Source organism: Artibeus jamaicensis, unplaced genomic scaffold (genome assembly GCF_021234435.1).
Source record: "Artibeus jamaicensis isolate MK-2021 breed Jamaican fruit bat unplaced genomic scaffold, CSHL_Jam_final scaffold_1964, whole genome shotgun sequence".
In the NCBI taxonomy this organism is placed as follows: domain Eukaryota; kingdom Metazoa; phylum Chordata; class Mammalia; order Chiroptera; family Phyllostomidae; genus Artibeus; species Artibeus jamaicensis.
The window spans coordinates 40,623,624-40,647,296 of record NW_026522030.1 but is presented as its reverse complement, the minus strand read 5'-3'; the positions used below and the strand labels follow the sequence as shown (position 1 = coordinate 40,647,296).

Sequence of the window (23,673 nt, the reverse complement as noted above, 5' to 3'; positions counted from 1 at the left end):
AAAAGAATCTAAGAAAGGGAAGGCATCTGGCCGGCAGGTGTGAACTGAGGCACTTAACATGTCCTCACGCAGGGAATCATCTGAGGGGCTGGGGGCTAAGGAAAACCAGAATAGCAAAAAAATGCACAATTTGCAGAATGAGAGCAAAACAAAATGAAACAAGAGCATAAATGGGGGCAGAGGATATGAGAAAATGTGACAAAGATGCTAAGTAACAAACACAAGGGACCAGAAGAAATAACTACCAATAAAAACAACCCTGGGCAAAAACGTAACTCTGACCCGATGCTCATTTGTACAGCTAACATTTAAATACTTAAATAATAACACAGGTCAGGTAAATACTTCCTTGAACTTTTATCTATTGTTGTGTAGGTGGAACATTCTTAACCCATTCTGAAATTATTTAATCCACCTGGACTAAGGTTTACAAGGAGCAGATCTATAATATAGCTCCCAAATTCATTTAATATGAGCACAAGACAATTTAATGACTTCAATATGTCTATATGTTCAATACATCTGCTAAAAAGTATGATATAAAAAAAAACAAATAGCTTTATTTCCTCAGATACATGACAAGCTAAAAAAAATTTTTGAAGGAGTGAGAGAATTTGGGGACATTATAGGGACATCCACAATATATTTTTAGGTGTAAACAGGGAAGTTGCAGAGCAATTAATAGTTAACAATATGATTCTATTAGGGTAAAAGAAAAATTATTAGAAAATCACATCTGTATATGATTTTTATTGAACATGGAGAAAAGTCAGGTGTGAAAAGCACATGCAATAATGTGTTACCTGGGGGTGGATGCAGGATTAACCATTTCCTTTATTTATCTCAGTATGGTTTCACTTTCCAAAATAAGCAATATTACTTTCCTGATATGGAAATCAGCAAATAACAAATTCGTCGAAAAGTGATCCTCTCTTCTGGGCCTTACCTTAAAATTGACCCACAATCCTCCACAATTAGAGGACAGACTTGCTTTATTTATGTATTTATTTTTGCAGTCATATTTCACTGTTAAACCAGTATCTTCCATGGCTTGTCTATTTAACATCGAGAGGCACCCCACCACCCCGTCCACCTGTAATGTCATCCCAAAGGGATATCAAACCTCCACCTGTCTCATCAGGCATGACCTTCAGGTAACACACAATGGCCTCACTCAGTCTCTTTGGCTTTTGCTAACTTTCAAAGCAAATTGTCTCTGAGGCTCTTGTGTACTTTCTCAAAAGGCTGTCCTCTCTTCTTTGCACCTTCTGGGACAGCCTAAATTGTACCAACATGGCCATCCTTGGAGCAATACCCAAGTCCCCTGAACAGACGGTCACTGCAGCATCAGTCCAGAAACAAACAATGGGACCTGGGCACTGCGGAACCAGATCCCTCTCCCAGACTGAAGCTGCATCACAGAGAGGCAGCAAAGTGCATTTTAGGGATTCCCTAGAACCTATTTAAAATCTTTAAGGAGGGACTCTTTTTCCTTTTACTCTTTGGGATCTAATTTTTAAAATAAATACCAACATTTTAAAGAAAGAATAATTTTCAATGTGTTCATTTGTGGATAATGTAAGTTACTTAACACATACAGTTAAAAAGAATCAATACCTTCACTTATAAACTTAATTCAGCAGGCCAAAATAGCTGCAACCCATAAATCACAGAACTTCACTATCAGAGCTGTATATCCTATCTCACGTTTTTGAAAAGCCAGTATCCGATATTCCTGACTAGTGCAACATCTGTAACAATAAAAAAGCTTCAGAATGTATGTTTTTAATAATATTCAAGATAAGACAAAGACCTAGCTTCTCTCATAAAAATAGTAGAAACAGAGGGACAGGGCTTGTCAGGGGTATTCACTACGTGCCCCGTGGAAGATGAGACTGGACAGGAGAGTGGAGTCTTACCTTATGCATCTGATGCATGCCTTCCTGCGGGAAGTCAGTGGACCCCATTGTGGGCATCGTGTGTGAGACACTGGGAGGGCCGGGACTTGGCCCCATCATACTATGGACAGAACCTGGGGATGGTCCAGGTCCTGGACTAGGCCCGAGAATTGGTCCAGGAGAGGGTCCGGGCCCTGGCGAAGGCCCTGGGTGGGGCATCGCACCAGGGTCTGTGGGCGTGGACATCTACTTCTCCTGTCTCCGCCAGTCAGCACAGTGATACTGAGTTGAAAAGAACAAAAAAGAAAGGAATGTTTTCAACATGATGTTAAGATCACAATAAAACAGTTGTTAGTATTTGATGGTGCCATTTCTGTAGCAAACATCAAACAGAAATGCCCTGTCTGATCCAGATGTCTGAGTGTGATATACATCCATCTGCCCTTGTCTTTATGAAGACCACTTGTTTAAAAAAAAATACTCTAAATAATTCCCCAAAAAGATATAAATCATGTAAGATATAAAAAGACTCACTGGAGAAACTCAAACTTAACACATAAGCAGAATCCTAAGCAAGTTTGAAATTTATTACTGAAGGCAACAGATGCTCTCCACTACTTATTGGCTGCGCCAACTTCAAGTCATTAACCTCCCAAAGCCATTAAAACATAACCCCCTTAAAAAACATCCAACCTCGATCCATTTTCAAAAGCAAGTGGACATTCAAAAGTAAAAATGGAGAAAAAGTACAATTCCGTAGGTTGAGAATGGAGGAGAATTCCCAGTGAGAGGAGAAGCAGAAGCTGTGAGAGAGAAACTCGGGTTCAAGCACCTGTGTGATATGGTTACTAGTGGAGTGTGAAACCCAGTGGTACATAGAGAAATGTAGTTCTTTGCCTGGGACAACAAGCAGCCTTATTATTATTATTATTAAAGTGGGTATACAGATTACATGTATTTCGTGTGTTCAACATTACACATATGTGTACACGGTGCACAGCGCTCACCACTGTCAATCTGGCTATCGTCCATGACCACACACTTTATCCCCTCTACCCATTTTGCACTCCCCTCAACTTCCTCCTTTTCTGGTAACCACCAATCTGTTCTCTTGATGATTTTGTTTTTGTTGTTTTCTTTGTTTATTGTTTGTTTGTCTTTTGAGATTCCACATATAAGTGAAATCATATGCTATTTGTCTCTCTCTGCCTGACTTACTTCACTTAGCACAATACTACCCTCAAGGTCATCCACGTTGTCACAAACAGAAAGATATCCTTCCTTTTTAATGGCTGGGTAAGCTCCATGGTGTGTGTGTGTGTGTGTATCTGTATGTATGTGTGTGTGTGTGTGTATGTGTATAAATATCACATCTTCCATTATGGGTACTTAAGTTATTTCCATGTCTTAGCTATTATAAATGCTGCAATGGATATAAAGGTGCATATATCTTTTCAAACCAGTGTTTTCTTCTTCAGCTAGTCTTACTTAGCATTATTTTCCCCACAACCTCCACTACACCAGAAATGATCAGAAAAATCAGTTCAACACTTGGTCCTCCTGCCAGCTAATTAACTGAAGACCACTTGGACACTTGAGAACTTGTCTTAGGCCTCTCCGTGCTCCAACATTCCAAAAGAAGACATCCATGACTACTGGACTGGGGCCCACCACGGGCTGGATGTGCAAACTCTGGTTCTCTGGTTTCAGCAAAACAATATTCCATCGCCCATACTCCAGAATTTCCTGGCACCCCCACTGGGGAGCTGCCTCGTGGGGTGGGTAAAACTGCATCTTGCACATGAGCCAAAATGAGTGAATAAGCTGTTTTCCAAATTCTGATGGAGATCCCAGTAAGATAGCTGAATGCTACTAGTGATGGTAATTATTCCATAGTATGTTATCTGGGGGCACACAGTTGTGCACGTGCAAATGTTCTGCTGTCACTCTTGCAAAGTGCACAATGAGACACCTTGAGAGATTTGATCACCTATTGCTTAGTGGCAGGACTGGCATTAGACCATAGGGGCCCAGTGAACCAGAGCAGGGCTCTTTCCCCAGTAAAAGTAGAGGTTTTAAAAAACCACAGTAGTTCCATTCTGAGCTCCCTACTGTCACCTCTGGTGAATCTCTAGAATGTAAAGGCTGAGGAGGCAGGGTCTGGCTCTTCACTCCTGCAGCCCCAGCACCTGCAAGCAGCACGCAGGAACTGCACAAAGAGATCTCAGTGAACCGCAAACACAATTTCAAGGGCAAAATATTAATAGACTCAATTACTTTATAAGTAAAAATTAGAGAGTAATCAGTGTCTGAAGTGTGTTCACGGGAACTAGTTTGTAAAGTATATGATTGCCCAACCACTATACTGTCCACCTGAAACTAACAGAAGATAGTATTGAATGTGAATTGTAACTGAAGAAAAAGAAATCTTAAAAAGTATAGGCAAGAACTTAGGGCAGAAGTCAGACTAACACCATATGATTTCATTTATATGTAGAACTTAAAACAAATAAGCAAAACACAAGAGCAACAGACTCACAGATGCAGAGAACACACTGGCGTTTACCAGAGTGGAAGGGTGTGGGGGGTGGGTGAGAAAGGGGAAGGGGAGTCAAAGGCACAAACTTCCTGGCTGTTAAATAAAGAAGCCACAGAGATGCAGTGTACGACGCAGGGAATAAGTCACTAACGTAATAACTTCGCACAATGATAAATATTAAGACTTATTGTGGTGATTGCATTACAAGGTATGTAAATGTCAAATCATCATGTTGTACACCTGAAACTAAAACAATACTATATGCCACCTATACTTTAATGGAAAATTAAAAAGTAATAATTTAGGCCATTCTGATGAGTTAGGGATAAAATGGGAAGCGACGAAAGGCGACTTGGGAGTGATTATAAGAAAGGAGCTCTCAAACTGTTTTGCCAGTACAAGATGGGACTAAGAGAATGCCGTCCCAGTGGTTTCTAAAACAACAGGGAAGCCTCGTGGATGAATTAATGGCCTTGAATTCTTTAGAGGGACAAATTTTATTATTTATTCTGTGTGACTAACAAAGCAGGCGGAAGTAACACTACATTGGCGTTCCACCCCCTACATAACAGACACACACGTTCACTCAGGATTTTAAATTTAGGGAGCTGACGTCAATTGGGGGTTACTCCAAGTTATAATGTTCTTTTATGTATGTCAGAAAAGTAATGCACCCCTTTATTTTTTAGTGAATGAAAGGAAATTGCTTACTTCCTGTTATAAATTACCTTGAAATGAGCTTCAATAACTATTACAGTAATATGCCACAAATCTGAACAATGGCAATACAAAAACTTTGCCTGGTAGTCCTACTTTTCATGTTTATATTTTAATTTATATTATCCTATAATATTACTTTCTGCAAATAGGCTCATCTTCATCTGGGAATCTTGTAGAATGCTGTAATCACTTACATATTGTTCCATAAATATGCTCCTCATTTTCTGTTAAAGGAAACTACTAAAAACTTCTTAAAGTAAAAAACACATGAGAAGGGAAATGAAAAAGTATGGACATACGAGTGGGATATTAATATTATACAGGGAACTTTCTAATAAGAGAAGCTTCAGAAGCATAAATGTAGTGAATGTGTCCATTAAATAGCAGACACACAAACCAGGCAGGAGCTCAGGGAAATAGCATAGTCCGGCAAACAAAAAAACATAGCTCATGGCTGGCAGGAGCCGAGACTACCACACACAACTGCAATGTGATACTCTCTGGCTTCTGACTGGGAGGCCAGAGACCTGGGTTCTTGTGTTCTCACTGCAGGGCCACCCTCAACTCTGGGGCCCTGGGCAAAAAGCTTTTCTTTTCCCTCAGGGTTTTGGGCTTCCTCCGGGCTTGGAGTAAGAGTATCTCAAGGCTCCCTCTCTCTACCTCTCCACAGTGAGAAGCATCTCACAAACTTCCTCCAGTCCTGTGTGTGGCGGTGTTCACTGGCGAGGCACCATGGCAGAATCCGGGCTGAACCATGATTCGCCTCCTGCTACCACCACCAGTTGTACTGAACAGGAGCACCTCCCAAAGACACAGCCTTAGTCCTGGCCTCTTACTCCTTCCTCGTCATTTCTGGCAGCAACTTGACAGTACAGCCCCTGTGCCTAATTAAACTTCCCCACAGAGTACAGCACCTGGGGGGTACAAGTCACAACGAGATACCAGTCTCAGGCAGAGGTGCACATGATTACTAAGTTATTAAGATTAAGTTTTAAAGTCTAACAGCCTTATATGTTCATTGCAGCACTATTTACAATCGCCAAGATCTAGAAATAGTCCAGGTGCCCATCAGTAGATGAGTGGATAAAAAAGCTGTGGTACATTTACACAATGGAATACTTACCTGACTATAAATTTTTTTAAAAGTGGGGGTGGGGGCCCTTTTGCAACAGCATGGATGGACCTGGAGATTATTACGCTACAGTGAAATAAACCAGTCAGAAAAAGACAACTACTGTATGCTCTCGCTTTCATGTGGAATCTAATGAACAAAATAAACTGACAGACAGAATAGAAACAAAAGTATGGACACGTGGAACAGACTGACAGCTGTTAGAGGGCAGGGGTGTTGGGGCTGGATGAAAGAAGGTCAAGGGATTAAGCAAACACACACACACGCACACACACATATGTGTATATGTAAAACACATAGACACAGACAACAGTATGGTGATAGCCAGAGAGAAAGGAGGGTTAGGGGAGGTGGAGGTGGACAAGGGGGAAGAAAATGGGGACAGAAAAAGACTTTGCTTGGGGCGATGGGTGCACAATGCAGTGTGCAGATGGTATTTCATTGAGTTGTACACTTGAAACCTGTATGGTTTTGTGAACTAATGTTGCCCCAGTAAATTCAATAAAAACAAAGCCCCATTACTGGCCAACTCAGCTTCTCCCTCGTCAACCGTGCTGGTATCCCTAGGAATCCAAAGCCCTTTCTTTCTTCTTCAGAGCACGATGAAATGATGCAGATGGGGTGGTGAGGGCGAGGGGAGGGCTCAGAGAGCCTTGGCAGAGCAGTGGTAGGTCGGTCCACAAGATAATACTCAAATCTTATTTTTATTTTGTGTTTGGGGGGGGAGTTTTACATTGTCACAGAAAAGAACAACCAGTTCCACAGTTATGTGGTTAAGACAATGAAGAAAACATGCGTGTGTTGGGGGTAAGGTAAGGCACAGTGACCTCCCCACGGAGGCATTGCTGGTCCTTTAACCTCACCCTCATGCTCCTCTCTGCCTCCACCGGCACTGCCTGAGGGCCAGGCGGCTGGGTTCTTAGCCAAGAATTTCCCAGCAGTACCACCATGTCTTTTTTCGTCCTGTCGTTCCTGCCTTTACAACTAGGGAGTGTGTTTTTAGAAATAAAAGTCCAGAGCTTCCCACAACTCCAACCATCACAGACATCTCTCCTCAGCCCCAACCTCCTTCCTCTCCCCTGGCTGAAAGCCACCGTATACCCTTTGCATATTTAAAAAGTTCAGTTTCGTGGAATTTTAAGGGTCACCAGTCCAACCACGGCCACCGTGATACGACGTATACCTTACTGTCTTACTGCGATGCATGGAAATCCCAAAGACCCCCACGCTTGTAGTACATTTCAAACACACCCACATGTGCTTCATAATAATTTCGGTGACTTCAGTTGAGGAGGCATTCTGTCACATCCCCACTTAAAATGATGAGGACAGAAAAGCAAAAAGGGACCACGTAGCTTGACCAGGTAAGCAGACCCTTCTATCTCCCCACTCCCAGTTAACACCGGGCCCCGCACCACCAGGCACAGCCCCGCACCAGTGTGGAGAGCATGCAACGGAGTACAGGAGTGGGGAGCAGAGGACAGAGAAACGAAGATGGAAACAAGGGAGAGGCAGTTTGCAAGAATTAGAATTTGGCTGTGATCACATTAATTTAAAAAAGGGACAAGGACGTAAAGAGAAGCCCCACAGGGAATGGGAGGTGGAGACACTGTCCAGAACTGAGGAGGTCAGAGGTGTTGAGCCCACCACCCGGGGCCCCTCTGACTCACCCACTCCCAACTGCACCACTCCACACTAGGTGCAAAGCATGCAGGACTTACAAAAATGGCCAGAGCGCTTACCACAAGACTCTGCAATTCTGATGGGGAAATGGGAATTATTCATAAACAGCAGTGAGAGGGAAAAAGAAAGGAATCTCCTGCAACACAAGAAGGGGTAAAACGAAAGGGTCCTAACACAGCCACAGGGCAGGAGAGGTGTCCTGCAGCTTGAAGTATGGAAGAAGGAAAAGGGAGTTAGGCAAGGCTTCGTGGAGAAGGCGACGTTTCAACTCCACCTAGACACAGAATTAACAAACCTTTCCTAGAAACTTTTGTTTTCTAGTCACAGAAGGAGTTTGAGGAAGCACCACCATCTTGACTAGGCAAAATCTCTTAAATATTCGATACCTCTTTTCACCATACAGAATAAGGAAGATGGAAAATCTCAGATCTCCAGCAGATGTTTATCTGCAAGATCTACAGAAAGACTTTGGGGTACAGGTCAAAGGTGGAATATCACAACGCAGAATTAAAACTCAGGTCCAGTTCACGTCCCTAAGAATAACTCAGTCTTTTTCAAGTTTCCTGGCTGTAGAACAGTGAGGCTCAGGAGACAGTAAAGATAAGAGTAAAAAAAATTCCTTTTTATGCCTGTTTGCTGATTCAGACCTGAAGGGCTTCTTGTCTTCTGTGTAGCTTTCTCTGTAAATGAGTTGATAATTCCCTGACAAGAAGTAGCAACATCTCTAGAACTAGGACACGGCTCTGTAATCCTAATGGGGGAACAGACAGTTGGGTAAGGAGAACAGCAAGGAAGATGAAGGAAATAAATCTACCAGAAGTTTCTTTTTTCAGGCCAAGGTTGCCGGCATCCGTGGGGAAGCACTACCAAAGCCCTCGTGCTTCCTGGTCTGCGTGCGACACGAAGCTTTAAACAGAGGACAATTTGGTTTGTGACACGGATAAACACCGCACTGGCCTTAAAGACAACGTCACACATTGCTGAACCAAAACTCTACAAGAGCACGCAAGGCTTTTTTTCCTGTGATTATTCCTGGAAGTTTATCACTTGAAGCTGAACGTGTTTTTAAAAAGTGGTTAGGTTGAAAGTTTGCCGTGTTGGTTGGGCTTCTGTGAACTCTTCATCTTTGAATCAAGGGAACATATTAAGCTGCAAGCTCCTGCCTTCACTTTAAATAAACTGCCTTGGGACCATTCTTGCCCAGAGTCAGACCTGGCGAAGGCTCTGAGGCAGCTCTGTGCAAGACGGAAGATTACAACAAACCCTGCAGTGGCTAATTAGTGCCCCGCGATTCTCAGGCACAGCCTCGCAGGAACTTTGCTGTTAACATTATCACCCTGGAGACACCTTCTCCCAAGAATCTACCTGTGATGCAGTTCCATGACCTCCTCAGTGAGGACAGCCAATGTATCCACAAAGGAAACAAATCTTTTAAAATGGGTGCTCTCAAGAAAACCCAAAGTACTGGAAAATCCCTCACCAATAAAGCACCTCAGCTAGGACTCACTTCCATTGGTAGTTACAAACACCCCTCTAACCTAGGACTCACTTCCTTTGGTAGTTACAAAGGTCACCACAGGTACCTAGTGTGTCTAAAATTCACTTGAACCCAAACTGCTGGGCAGTGAGTCAAAACCAAACCAAACCAACTGTACCAACAAATGCTAGTTGCAAAGCATGACACCCAGCAACGTACTGTGCTGTGTATTTACATGGCCACCGACCTTCCCAGGTCTGTCCTTCCCAGGTCTGTCCTTCCCATGTTCTGCTAGGCCCCTTGTGAGGCAACCTCATTTTGGACACTGATAAGAATCAGTGCTAGCCAGGTCCTTCTCTGCCTGCCAAGATACTATTTACAAATTAAGCGTATAAAAGAGTCTGAAATGCATACTTTGAAGCTTTTCTGGTCGAGACAGCACACTGCGAGGTAAGACTAAAACTCCAACATTGTATACTAAATGAACCCCTGGTTAAGTGACAGATGCGCTTTGAGATGCCCTGACTTTTGTAGTAGCAACAAAAATTCAAAAAGAAACTCTTCAATTCTTTGCAATTAAAACGAAAAATGGTCATTTATGATGTTTATATACCACTAAGAAAAGCACCATGTAGTTCATTTGACTTCTTTGAGTTTCAAGTTCCTCATCTACAAATAAGCATAACAATAGTGACCACAACCTCAATTTTGATAGAAACTGAATAAAATATGACATATGATGACATCTGCTGAACTATCATATAAAAATGTACATTATCCCTAAGATCCTTTTAAAGGCCTCAATTCCTACCCTGGTCTTGAATCCACAACCTGCCAGATTAACCTAAAATGTTTTTTTGTTCATAAATTCCCTTGCTCAAAAGGGAGACAAGCCTCCACTATGCACTGGATAAAATATTCCCACTTCACCCCAGAAGTCAAGTCTTCCTACCAACTCCAACTTTATCTTCTGAAAATTCTCCCCAACTGGAACCTTTTGTCCTGGGCAAGGTCAAAAGCCATGTATTAGTCTTCTCACAGACTCTTTAGGCTGCGTCCCTGTGATATCAGGGCTTCCTTTGGATCACAGATGATCACAACCCACGCCCCCGCCCCTTTCCAGCAGCCACCCTACCCCTGGCCCAGAGCTCGCCCTGCTCGCCCTGCACCGCACAGCTGCGCAGTTTGCAGTTTGCACTTCATGTATACAGATTTAGGTACATTCTTCAAAACACATAAATCTTCAACTGTAAATCATTCCTTTTTTACAGAATTATGGACTTTGCTTAATAGCATTTTAGAACATGTAGGAATACAGCACAACAGCAAGCTACAAAAGAGGTGCAAATATATTCAGAATCATTTTGTGCCTGGTTGAAAGCATAGTGGGGAGATGGGGAAGGGCTGTCCTCACGAGCATTCGATTTCCAAGTCTGATGACGTATAAAGCAACATATCCAACTCTTTGATCAGCGATTTTTTTCTATTTAAGTATTTTTAACTACAAAATTCTGAGTTCAGTTAAAAAATAGGAAGGGGGTAGGTGATAATTATATTTAACAAATTTAAATTTCTTTCAACTTCCGTGCATTCCATTCTTCAATTTACAAAAGGGTCAGCCCATATTTAAATTAGGTTAGTTTCTGAAATGTTTCGAAAGCATTAGTGCTTGCATAGAGGTAGATGATATAATGGGATAAGTTGCTTATACCAATAAGCAATTGATGCTTAAGTTGGAGCTTACATACCGAAAACTACCATAGAGATTTAAAAATCATAGAAGCATATGGCCTGATTATAACTGTCCATATGTTCTGAAAGTTTTATATATACACACACATATATGTATATATATACATATATATGTGTATATATATATATATATATATATATAAAACAAAACATTGTAATTCATAGTAGGCTTCAATTATATAATAATGTACTATAAATCCAGATGTTTGGAAGGGCACTACTTATGTCAACATTTCAAAAATCCTGTTTTCCATATGTAAAACATCATTCCAAATGAGTGAATTAATGAGTAATTAACTCATAATTAAAATTAAATGTTATTTATATGCAACATTCAAAAGACCCAGCTATATTTAGCTCCTAAATTTTGTCATCTCTATTACATGTTTTGCTAAATTATAATTATTCAAGTATCTTTGACTTATCTTTAAAACTGGTACTACTTACAGGCTCTATCTAATATATCCTGAACGCATACAAGGAAAAGTGCCATATTAACACGAGAAAAGTTAAGTCATTAGAAGCAGTAATAAAGTTGTAAAGTTTTCCAAACCCAGACTGTGAGGTCTCATTCGACTTGATGATGAATATCTTAGGCAAATAAATATGTTATCTTTCATAATGAAACTGGCAGGACTAAGTCTTAGACTCCTATGTTTCTCATAAAGTCACAATTTTCTATGCAAAAAAATAATAAACAAGCGCACAGCCCTTTTTAAATACTCTAGTAAGTAACTAACTACCATCTATCTGTATTTTCTATTCCCAACTACTTGTGAAATGATCCACGACTTTACTAACTGGCTAGAGATTAAATTTCCATAATACAAACTCTTGCAAAGATGACCGAAAATTTGGCACCTTCTCTTGGTCAAATGCAATCTATAGAACACATTTAAGAAAATGGAGCAATTTCAGAAGATAATTCTTTTACATTAAAAAGAAAATGACAAGAAAAATCAAAAGTAGGTTCCAAATGTGGCTTTTTACATTAAGGGAAATTTTCTCATTTGTTCATTGGAAGAACCGGAGAAAAGTGACTCATGTGTAGAGAGCTTTCTAAGACCAACCATGTTAAGCAACTAACTGTCCATGACTTCCCTTAAAATCATCTGGATCAGAAACAGTGAGAATCAAAACTTCGGGTGGTTAAATCAGGTCCTACCAATACACACCTTCAATGCGCTAGTGCTGAGCAATACCCTTTAAGCATTATGTTTGTGATAATTCAGTTGTTCTCATGGCACCATGTCAAGATGTCATAACTAGTGATTTATTATTTCTCTCGAGTATCTAAAAGCTGCTGACCTAGGAGAGTTTGACAAACAAAGGCCTTGTTTACAAAGGAGGACTTCTAAAGGCAAAAAAGGCATGAAACACTGGAGGACAGCACCAATTTTATAATTTATGAAAGTTTTCTCTTTTATGGTCTTGCTCAAGTACATAATCAGCTTTCAAAATGAACTGTCAAAATAGTACAGTAATAAACGGGATATCCCAATTATCTCCTAGAAAACAATGGGATGTGCTTTCATATACTGGTCAGTAAAATGACTTACTTCATTTAAACTTAATTAAAGGAAAGTTTTAAACAGCTATTTGCCAAAGTCTTACCTTCCAGTTACACTGTCAGAAATATTTGAACAAGAATTCAAACATTAACAGTATAATGCAAGCAGAGGCACTTTTTTGTCAATTTCAAGCCTCAGGTGTTGGTCAAAGCACTTTTCAAGAAACTTGACGAGAAATGCTCAGAAACCACTTTAAAAACGAACAAAAGAAAAGATCTAAGGCTGCTTTGAACACACTCTTGCGGTGAATATTTTCTGTGAAATGCCACCGTGCAGCTCGTCCTGGGGCTGGGATGTGACTGATGTAACTCATAAGAGAAAGGCTGTACTGAAGACAGCACTCTCTCTCACCTCTGCCGGTTCTTCAAGGGTTCTGATACCCCAAACTCCTAATTTATTTTACAATATTCTTTACCAATAAAGCATATCTCTTTTAACACTCTCCACCAAGAGAGATGGACCTCTATCTAAAGGTCTCAGTTTTTTCCCTCAGTCTGTTTCAATAAGTATTATTTGTACCTAGTGGGTATCTCTGCAAATCCCTTCTTTCCAGTAGCAAACATTTGAGTTGTCAGCAAGCTTAAAAAAAAATTCCAGAATAAAAGGGCAATTAGATTCCTAAAAGTGTGTCTCAATTTGCATAACAATACACCAACTGGAATTCAATCCCGACACACCTCTTAACACTTTCCCAGAGTGCCAGCAGTATGTTGGAAGCCTACCAAGTCCAGTGTGGGCAAACAAGCCTTGGGTAGTCCCCCAAATCACTGGTAGAAAATATTACTGAAAACATCTGAATGTGCATATGTAAGTACACACACACACACAACACTGGGCATGGCTTTTATTTTAGTACAACTCCCAGTGGCTTCTGAGCCTTACTGTTTGAACAGGAATTCTCTTCTCAACATGCAAGCAACAATCTTTCTGTTCACACAGCTCTCTGTTACTACAAGCATGGTATAACCAAATGTAAGTAAATAGGTCCTTTGAAATGGAAGCTAAAATTTAACTCCGCTATCGGTAATGTAACTACGTGTGAAAAATAATCAGTCAATGTAGTAGACAAATGAGTATCCTTAAGGTCTTCTTCATCCTCTGACATTACCCATACTTAGGAATACGGCCCAAATAATGACAATGATGACATCTCTCTATCAAATACTACTTGCTTTGCTTTTTCAAGCAAAGCAGCAACCTCCATCAGGTTAGAGAAGAAGGAAAAAAGGCAACAACCTCGCAAAACTCTCCCAAAAGTTATATAAACAAAAAAGGGGAGAAGCCCCTGGGCTTTGCACCCATGTGCTAATAAAATTATGTAACAACCGATGCAGACACGACCGAAGGAATGGATTCTAACACCCCCACTTCCCTCGACTCCTGAGCCTGTCTCCTTCTTTTTAAAAATCCAAATGCCTGGCAAGACCCAGTGGACGACTCTGAATATTTATTTTATTGTTGTCATAAATCCTACCAGAGTTGGAGGCACGCTAAGGCCCGAAGTTTGAATGTGCAAAGCCCCAGGGTGCAGGACTCCTACTCTCTGGACCCGCTGCAGAAAGAACTGACAATCGACAACAGCCAGAGAGGCCTTCTCCTTCCCCTTCACGATGCCTCCCGCTGGAAAGTTTTCCACAGGATCAATCGGAGGGCAAGGAGCCCATTTCTCCCAGCCTGCCTGACTTTGCAGGAAAAGCGGGCTGGGAGACCAAAGGGAGTGGGCAGGAAAAGTGCTGTGAAGATCCACAAACAGCGGGCAGCAGAGGGGACGAAGCTTTCTTACCTGGGGGAACAGAGAACAAACAGCGGAGCTGGGCTGGCCTGGCCGAGCCTGTGGGGGCAGTGCGGCCAGGAGCGGGTCTCTGCGCTGGAGCCCTAGGCCCGCGCCGGAGCTCGCGGCCCGGCCCCCGCGGCCGCTTCCTCCCTCGCGCGCGTCATGTCACTGCGATCAAACATGTCTGTGTGCGCTCTGCTGCTGTGACTTCCTGATTCTCTGCGCTCGCGCACACACTCACACTCACAGCCACACGCGCAAGCCACCCCAACCAACCCCCGCTGCCAAACCTTGCTCGTCTTCCAGAGCCCCGGGGGGAGGGTGCTGGCAGGAGCGTCTGCCGGCGCCGCTGTTCCCGAGGACGCACTAGCCCCTGTGCGCACAGCACACACTCACGCGAAGACACACTTGCACCGGCCTCAGGGTGCAGAGACGCGAGCCACCGGAGCTCGCCACCTTCTTCTTCTCCCCCACCCTACTTAGCCGCCCTGCCAAACTTTTTTTTTTCCTCGCCTGATCCGAGTCCAACTTCCCTCCACCCCAATCCTCCCCCCCCCTTCCCCCATAGCAGTCCGGCCAGCCTGGAGCTCACTAAGATCGGCCGCAAACGGCAACCCGGATAAAAATAATAATGCAATCCAGGCAGCGGGGGCGGGGACGAGCGCACAGACACTGGCAGGAGGCTATTTTCCCGCGTGTACCGGAAACCGACCAGAGTGCCCAGACCTGGGCGCGGGTGTCTCCTCAACCTCACACTACTGTGTCCGACCTGGCATGGTGCAACTGCGCCTAGGCTGAGAGGCCTGGTATCGGGCACCCAGGGCACCAGACTCAGAGTGTGCCCTGCAGCCGGAGGGCGGCGAGGGGCCGTCGCGCCGGACCAGTTATTTGGGGAAGTGCATCGCGACACCTTTGCAGATGGCATGGCCGTGTTTTGTAACGCAGCCGGGAGGAGGGACACGGGCGGATGGAGGGGGAGAGGCAGAAGGAGTAAACCAGGTTGGGATGGGAATAAAACAACTCGAAAGCAGAGAACGAGAAAGATGGGGCGCATGTTATCGTTGGGAGAAGGCTTCCACCGTACCTCCCCGCCTCCTTCCCTTGCTGTCCCCCAATTCCCTCTCCACCACCACCCCTCCCAGCTCTTCTCCTTCTCCAGCAAACGCTACCGCTGCTGCCCGGTGCGCGCGGGTCCTGTTTGTGACAGGCAGAGAGGATTATCCGGATCATGGCCTCCCAGCCCGCAGCCACGAACGCTCTCCCTTGCCCCAAAGCTCCCCAAGCACACAGACGGCCAACGGTGACCCACGCCCACAGTTCCCGTGGCTCCGGCTAGGGAAAGATACAAAGCAAAAGAGACAAACCCAGAGAGGGGGAGAGCGGGGTAACTGAACCTCCGACCTCCTTCCGCGGTGCCTCCTTCCTCCCTCCCAGCAGTGCAGCCCGGGCCGGCCAGACACCCTTAACTTCACCCGATCTCGCGCGGTCGCCAGGTACAGGGGGCAGGGACACCGCCAGAGCCAGGCACAACCCCTAGCAACCCTTTTCCCTAAAGGCCTGCCCACGGGTCAGCATTTCCATCCTTGCCCTGGGGAACACTCACAGTGGAGGTAACACCTCCGATCCCGCACACCCCCGCCCCGAGGCGGTGGCAGCCGCCTCCTCGGCGCGCCAGCTCAGGCTTCTCTGGCCGCAATCCGCTGGGTTCTCCGCAGCAGAAGCGTTTTAAGCCAGTCCCCTGGAAGCCAGTGGCAGCCGCGTTCCTTGGCGTCTCGCCGCCAGCCCAGGCTCCTTGCCTTCCTCCCCAGCTCCACTTCCAACTCTTCTGGGGAGGGCTGCTCGGGATGAACTGTCGTGTTTCCATCCTCCTTCCCAATCCTCCAGCCTCCACCCTCCCTTTTCCACCCCCCTCCAAGCTTTTAAGGGAATGGGGAGGGGGTATTGCAACCTCGCCAAGTGTGTGCGTTTGCAACCTTCGGTTGGCAGTGCACCGATGACTGTCTATCCAGGGTCAAGGGCTGTGGTTTGCTGGGATTTCCCCTCCTTGCCTCCTTTAAATAGTAATTATTACTGTTATTATTAGAACAGCAAGGTTCAGTTGAAACTTTCCCGTTTCTTCCACCGCCGCCCGGGTTCTGTCGTTAGAGCATTCCACCTGAGGCCCACGGGGAGGAGGCGGGCTTTTTTGTTGTTGTTGTTGTGGCGGTTGGCCCGCCTGTTTGTTTTGGTCTCCGTGCATGCACAATAAATAATAATTAGGATAATAATGAATAATCCCTGGCGAAGGCGGCGCGGTGCCGGAGGGGTTTGTGCTGCGGCTGCGATCGGGAGGCCCGAGGGAGGGGAAGGAGGAGAAAGGAGTTGTAAGTTATATTTACCTTGCTCGAGAAGAGTGTGCTGGCTGAATCTCTTCCTCCTCTGAGTCACCCGGAGTACAGAAACACAGGGAGAGAGGACTAGATTATGAATATGACTTCATTGATGACAGCCGTCCCCTCCTCTTCCTAAACTCGAGCTCCGCCCCGCGTCCCACCCCCGCTGCCTCCGCGGCGCCGGAAGAAGCTCCGCGGTTGGCCCCGCGCGCCGCCCCGCCCTGCCGGCCCCGGCGCGGGTTGGCGGGGAGCTCCTGCCACTCGGCCCGCTCCGCGACTCCCGGGGCTGGGGGGGGGGCGAGGGGGGAGGAGGGGGAGGTGTGCAAGAATGTGGACGGAGACAGCTCTACTGTATGCGTGGATCCGTGTGTGTCTGCAAGGCGCCGGCTCTCCGCCGTGTTTGTGCCTGGGGCAGAGAAACTGCGCAGGACGCGGAAAGCCCGGAGCCTCGATGGGGCCCGGCCCGCGAGACGCCTCCGGGCAGTGCTCTTGCCCCGGCGCTGCCCGGCACCCCTGCGGGAGGCTGGGGAAGCGGAGGAGGCAGAGCGAAGGGGAGGACGGCCGTAGTAATCGCGTGTAGTAGTTTGGGGTTCTGCAGAGAAGGTGCTGGAATTTAACTGTGCCTGCGCCTGCCAGGACGAGCCGGCAGAGGGAAAGGGAGGGGACAGGAGAAGGACTCTGAGGGGCACCAACGCCGTTTGTGGCACAGTGTTGGCCGTGGAAACAAACCAATATGCAGGCAGAAACAGGCATCGTAGTGCTGGCTGAAACTTTTTACCGATCCTCCGTTCCCCCCGCCCCCCGCAACCGCTCCCCACCCAACGCTGTAATTATAAATCTGTCCCCTTTCTCCCCCGCAAAACGGGAGGCGGGCACAAAGAACATTCTCGCCAAATCTGCCTCTTTTCTGAAAGACTGCAAGCTTCCAAATGCCAGTGGGGGGGGGGGCGGCTGAGAGGATGAATGCCTTATAAATAAATAAAACCGCCCTAACTCTTCTGTTTACTTTCTGACCCACACACAGCACTTTGACCTTCCCTCACCTGTCGTCTTCAGTAGAATACACACAAAAATTTGGAAAAACTACCTCGTTGGGGGTGGGGCGGGCGGGTGAGGGGGAAGCTGATGCATGGAATCTGCTTTTGATTTAGGAAGGAGAATAAATCTTTTTCTCTGCGAACCATAGAATCCTCTCTCCCACCCCCCAGTTAGCACCAGTTAAGGCTGCACACAGCAGACCACTGGCACTGTGAGGTTCAGAGACCTCGTGTTCCAATTCCCTTTGCAATACAGTATTTTGGTGGGAGGAATAGGTCAGTTTTTGCTGGGACAATTTTATTTTTAGTTTTATAAAGTGTAAGAGAATGTTATATTTAAATCAGGGGCCTATTATTTTAGAGACTCAGATTAATTTAGGTGCTTGACTGTTCCTATATAATAGTGTTATGAAAAGTATGATTTATCCCTTATTTTGTAACAGTATAATGGCTTAAATCAGTCATTCAAAGTGCACTGTGACTACTTGGTTGAGGGTTTTTTTTTTCCCCCCACCTAGAGTAAAATCCTATTTTAAGACCATTTCACTGTTGTAAAATTGACTCTATTTGAGCAATCGGGTCTGAAATGCAATTCTCTAGGATGCTTATAACTATGCACTGGATTCCTTGAAGACACCAGACAATGGAAAGGATACCAAACCTTGCATGTGGTCATTAAATGGCAAGACTTGTTGACATCACCGAGCCGTTGCTGGCAGAAGCAGAGCCTGCGCAGGGAGGCCGGGAGCTTCGGTGGCCACCCACCCGGTCCTTTCCGAAGGCTCCCTTGCTTGCTTGTCTGCTTTGCCTTCATAACTTTCTGTCTGCCCCAAAGTGGATCTCAGGACAAGAAAAGGTAACACATCTGAGGGAAAGAGAATACAGTATGCCCTGAAGACTCTTTTGTAAGAACTTCTTTTTTTCCTGCCTGAGGATATGCCAGTATAATTGCTAACTGGGAGAAATACAGCCAGAAATCTTAAATAGAATTAGCAATGTAGTTACAGTATAACTTCTAACTGCCTAATAAATTTCAACAAAAAATATGGCCAGATAGCCTAGTTGTCTATAAAAAGGCTTTACGATAATGGCAATGCCTATTACACCAGGTAATGTTAGGTTTTAATTTGAGGGCCTAATTTGTTTCCCTGTCATGTCAACCCTGCATGTCGTTTTTTAGAAACTGATGACTTTACCATTAGTTCCTTGTGAATAAGTGCCCTTTATCCCTTTAAGATTCTACTCCGCTAGCCATGCCAAATTTCAAAAGGAAAACAATCATCTTAGTAAGACACTGGAGGGAGAGACTGGCCATTTTTTATGGCATTTTGTCAGAAGGAAAGTAAAAAAGAACACACTCCCTTTGTTACATGTATATCTTCTTCAGCTCATATAAAATTTTGATGCAGTACCTGGAGGGATGAGTATCCATGCATTATATGCACAACTATGGGAACTGAAAAATAAAATCTATCATTGGGAGCAGAGATTAAATATAGATATTCCATCTCCTTCTCCCTTCACATTGGTCTAAGAAAACAGCACCTTCTCACTTCGGGTCTTTCCTCTGAAGAATTGTCTTGTTTGTAGCTTGTACTGCAGCAAGTATGAATTTTATAAAAAAAAAAAAAGACCTACACTCAGGAGAAATGAAAAGGCAGCACCATTCACTTGGTACAAAAAGAAGACTGTAGTACATGTAGCATGAGCTTCATCTCTGAGGTAAAGCAAAATTTAACAATTGATGTTAAAGAGAAAAATGATGGGGTTCTTTTGTTTTGCAGAAAATCACGTAAAAGCAAATGTAATCGGGGGCGAAAAGTACTCTGGAAGGCTGCACAGAATATTGCACTCGCATGAAGGTTTTCCTTTAGGACTTTGACGAGTCATAATATGTTCTCTGAACTTGCTTTTATTTTTTCAGTTTGGCATCAAGGGATAGAAGACACCTTTTCATGTTTGCATGGCCATGTTCACTGGTGTGCCACCGCTGACGTTCTGTACTGAGTGGGTACTGGGTTTGAAAACTGACATTGAGTTACACCTCCCTCATAAAGAAAATGACCGTGCGCAAAGTGAGGAAGCCTCTAGTCCCACCAGGCAAACAGTCAACGCTGACTGAGATGCCGCCTAGCCTCAAACAGGAGCAGCTAAGACCATTTATGGGATGAGTAATTTCATCTGCAGTAATGGAAACTCAACTTTGACAAACTGGATTGGCCGACATTTAGTTCAGTAAAGTTTAGAATTAGCAAGTAAATTTATTGCAGAAATAAACATTCCTCTCTTTCCTTTTTCCAATCAACAGTCTCAGCAGATTTTGTTTCTCCACATTCTTCCAAAATACCTCCCCAATTCTCTTTGTGATCCTATCACTCTCTAGCTTAAAAGCCTTTGTCTATTCCCAACCCTTATGTGAGAATGTTAACATTCCTTAACAGTGGTGTCCAACCTCTCTTCCAGCATTGTTGAGATTCTTCAAGTGCCTGCGCTCCAAAATCCTGGTTCACATGCTGGTTCCAAAGACGCCATATTGGACATACCTTCTCCTGACTGAAATGCCAGCCCCCAGTGCCCCCTCCAAGACTCAGCCATGGCCCAGCAACCTTCCAGTAGCCCTCTTTGCCCTCCCCAAGCAGAGGAAGCCACTTATCCTACTCTGCTCCCATAGCAACCGGTGTATATGGCCATTATAGCACTCATCACTTTGATGTGTTTACTTGGCATCCTCAACGAGATGGTTGGTGCCTGGAGGGTGTAGAGCAAGTTCAATTCATCTCTGAACCCTCAGCAGCTCACTGGATGCCTAGCACATTGTACAGCAGTTTCCCCCTTACCCACGGTTTTGCTCCCTGTGGTTTCAGTTATCTGTGGTCCCCTGTCCAAAAATATTAAATAAAAAATTCCAGAAATAAACAGTTCATAACTTTAAAATTGTACACCATTCTGAGTAGTGCAATGAAACCTCAAAAAGGCCTGCTGTGTCCCACCTGGACATGAATCATCCCTTTGTGTATTGTTTCCATGTTGTATGCACTGCTTAATAGTCACTTAGTAGCTTTCTAGATTATCAGATGGACTGTCTTTGTAATTCAGTGCTTGTGTTCAAATAACCCTTATTTTACTTAATGATGGCCCCAAAACACAAGTATAGTAATCTGGCAATTTGAACATGCCAAAGAGAAGCCTTAAACAGTTTCCTATAAGGGACAAAGCATGTATGTAGAGAAAAAACGTGCATAGGATTCAGTGCTGTCTGTGGTCTCAGGCACCTGCTAGGGGTCTTGGAATGTATCCCCAGGGGTAAGGGGGAACCACTATATACTGTTAAGGAAAAACAACTTTGGTACATTGAAAGGATGAGAGAAATACATTAAAACTATCTGACAAAATCTGCAGGTCTTCACTATTAGTAATGATCACGTATATGAACAAGATGATGTGTTCTGAGTTGTTGTATTATTTTCCCAGCTGAAAAGGCTGATATGTTTTTTGTTTTTATTTTGTTTGGTTTTGTTCTGTTTTGCTTGGATGGGGCGTGGAGAAGGTGGGAGGTGAGAAGTAACATGTCTTGCCGTCATATAAAAAGCATTGAGAGGAGGTTCTGTTTGTTTGGATTTTGAATTTGTCTCAGAGTAACATGAGTGCTTCTATGGCAATTGTGTAATAGAGCAGTAATTATAATAGCAGCTTCTGTTTATTTATTTTTTATATCATCTGCCAGCATTCCTGCAGAGACCTTTACGTATGTTATTTAACTCAGTGCTATGAGATATGTGATGCTCTCCCCACTTTACAGAGGAGGCGGCTAAGGGGCAGGAGGCAATTCCCCTAAGGCAGGGGTCTCCAAAGTGGAGTGGGCAAGATAACTCATTGTGATGCGGGAAGAATGTTACAAATTCTATTTTTTTTTCCTTTAATGATTAAAAAATGTAATGATGACCAAAAAAAAGACACTTAGAACTGTTTATTATACTTATTTATCCTATCACCTATCTTGGTCCCACACAGACTGGCCATGTACCTAAAAATGTGTCTGAGTAAAGTTCCCGGCACAGAGTGGCTGCCCCACCCCCTCTGCAGATTTCACTGTCCAGGCATTGCCTGAAGTTTACTGCTTCCACAGATTATATTACCTGGTTTTAGACAATCAACCCTCTTATTTGGAAAACAAATGATTTTAAAGATTCCTTCAAAGAAATAGAAGATAGACATAAATCCAATAATGCAAAACACAGGTGAAAACCAAAATCAAGTCTGCTGTTTTAATCTCTAAGGTTTCTTTGCAAGCCAATTTGAGAAGTGAAAGCACACAGTCTAATTAGACCTGACAAGAAACAGGTCAAAACCATTCATAATCATTCAGGGCTACTTGAAATTTGGATTTCTGTTAACTATCATTAATAATGAATTCTGACCTTAGCATATAGTCTTGAAATATTAGCTCTAGGCAGTGTGGTATCATCTCACTGCCTGGGTCCCCTACCCCAAGTGTCTCCTCAGCCAACAGTAGTGACTTCACCTCCGACGAGAGCAGTGACCTCACTACACTGAGCAGTGACCTCACTGCCTGACCAAAGAGCCCAGCAGAACTTAGAACCCTGGTAACCAGGCAGCCACATTCTAAAACTTCCTCTACCCAGCTCACTTGGCTAAAGATGTTGACAAAGACAGGATGTACTCCTGCTGTCTGTCCAGGCCCCAAGGCCATGGCCTCAAAATAGGCAGTGGTGATAGTATGTTCCACAGGGGCCGCCACGGGTCCATCCTCAGTCAGAGACCTGTGGTCCTTTTCACAGCAGGTCCCAAAGGGCAGCTTTGTTCAGGCCAGGCCACCACATTGATTCTGCCTGAGCAGCCCCATGTCCCCTCCCTGTGTATGTATGTGTATGTGTGTGTGTATGTAAGGGGGTTCATGTGGGGAGGGCCTGCATGAGCAGGAACAGGAGTTCCTGAGAGGGGCTCAGGAGCCTGGTGGGCTCCTCATGTTCACACCCCGGGTCAAGGCTGGCTGGGTGGATGTGGAGTGTGCGTGGCACCCTCTACCCGAGGTTTACCCCAAGCCCCAGAGATGAACCTCATTTTCCCTGGGTGGAGGTCTGTGTAGACACAGGGCTCAGCCTGACCCAGGAGCAGAAGGTCCAGTGAGCAGAAACAGCAGTGCCTAAGGCCAGGAAGGACTTGGGGCCTCCGAACCGGCTGCCAGTCACTGTCATTGCAGAACTCGCCCCAGGTCATGGAGGAACAGCAGCTGGCTGACAAAGACCCCCACCCTGCCACCACCATCAAGGAGCAGGTGCGCCACATCACCAAGGACCAGAGCAGCCAGAGGTGACTGTGGGCACTTGGGGATCTGGCAAACCAGGGTCCATGGATGGTGGAGAAGGACATAACCCCCAAAACCAAAGCCTCCCAGGCTTCCCAGACAGCTCAAAATTTCCAACATCAACATGGAGTACGGTACTCATGTTAAAAGAATTGGGCTGGAGGGCCTGGAGCCCGAGGAGGTAGAGCCCAAGGGTGAGAAGTTAGGGGAGGTAGGGGTGGGTTGGGGGGTGGAGGTATATACGAACTTATGGGAAGGGGTTGGTGCCAGACACACAGGGAGCACCCAGAGATGGTGGCCAGCAGCAAAGACTGGCCTCAGAGCACCCATGTACTAGACTGGCCATGGGGAGGATGTCCTGGGGTGGGTCCTGGGCTGCAGCCTCTTTGGAA

The 23,673-nt window shown here is 44.8% G+C and overlaps 1 protein-coding gene across 5 annotated transcripts in view; it reads right to left on the bottom strand.

The window, feature by feature from the left end:
- Positions 1-17,051, bottom strand: part of SMARCA2 (SWI/SNF related, matrix associated, actin dependent regulator of chromatin, subfamily a, member 2) — a 163,733-nt gene extending 146,682 nt beyond the window's left edge. For 2 of the 5 annotated variants that reach the window (XM_037141776.2, XM_037141781.2), the window contains exons 1-2: positions 16,925-17,051; positions 1,920-2,180 (exon numbers count right to left, since the gene is read on the bottom strand). In XM_037141776.2, the coding sequence (XP_036997671.2) occupies positions 1,920-2,144 (225 nt within the window). In that variant the 5' untranslated portion in view covers positions 2,145-2,180; positions 16,925-17,051. Of the gene's footprint in view, positions 1-1,919; positions 2,181-14,836; positions 15,025-15,910; positions 15,986-16,149; positions 16,232-16,924 lie in introns of those variants that run through there. The other 3 variants (XM_037141780.2, XM_037141779.2, XM_037141778.2) reach the window with 3 other exon arrangements.
- Positions 17,052-23,673: the final 6,622 nt, after the last annotated feature.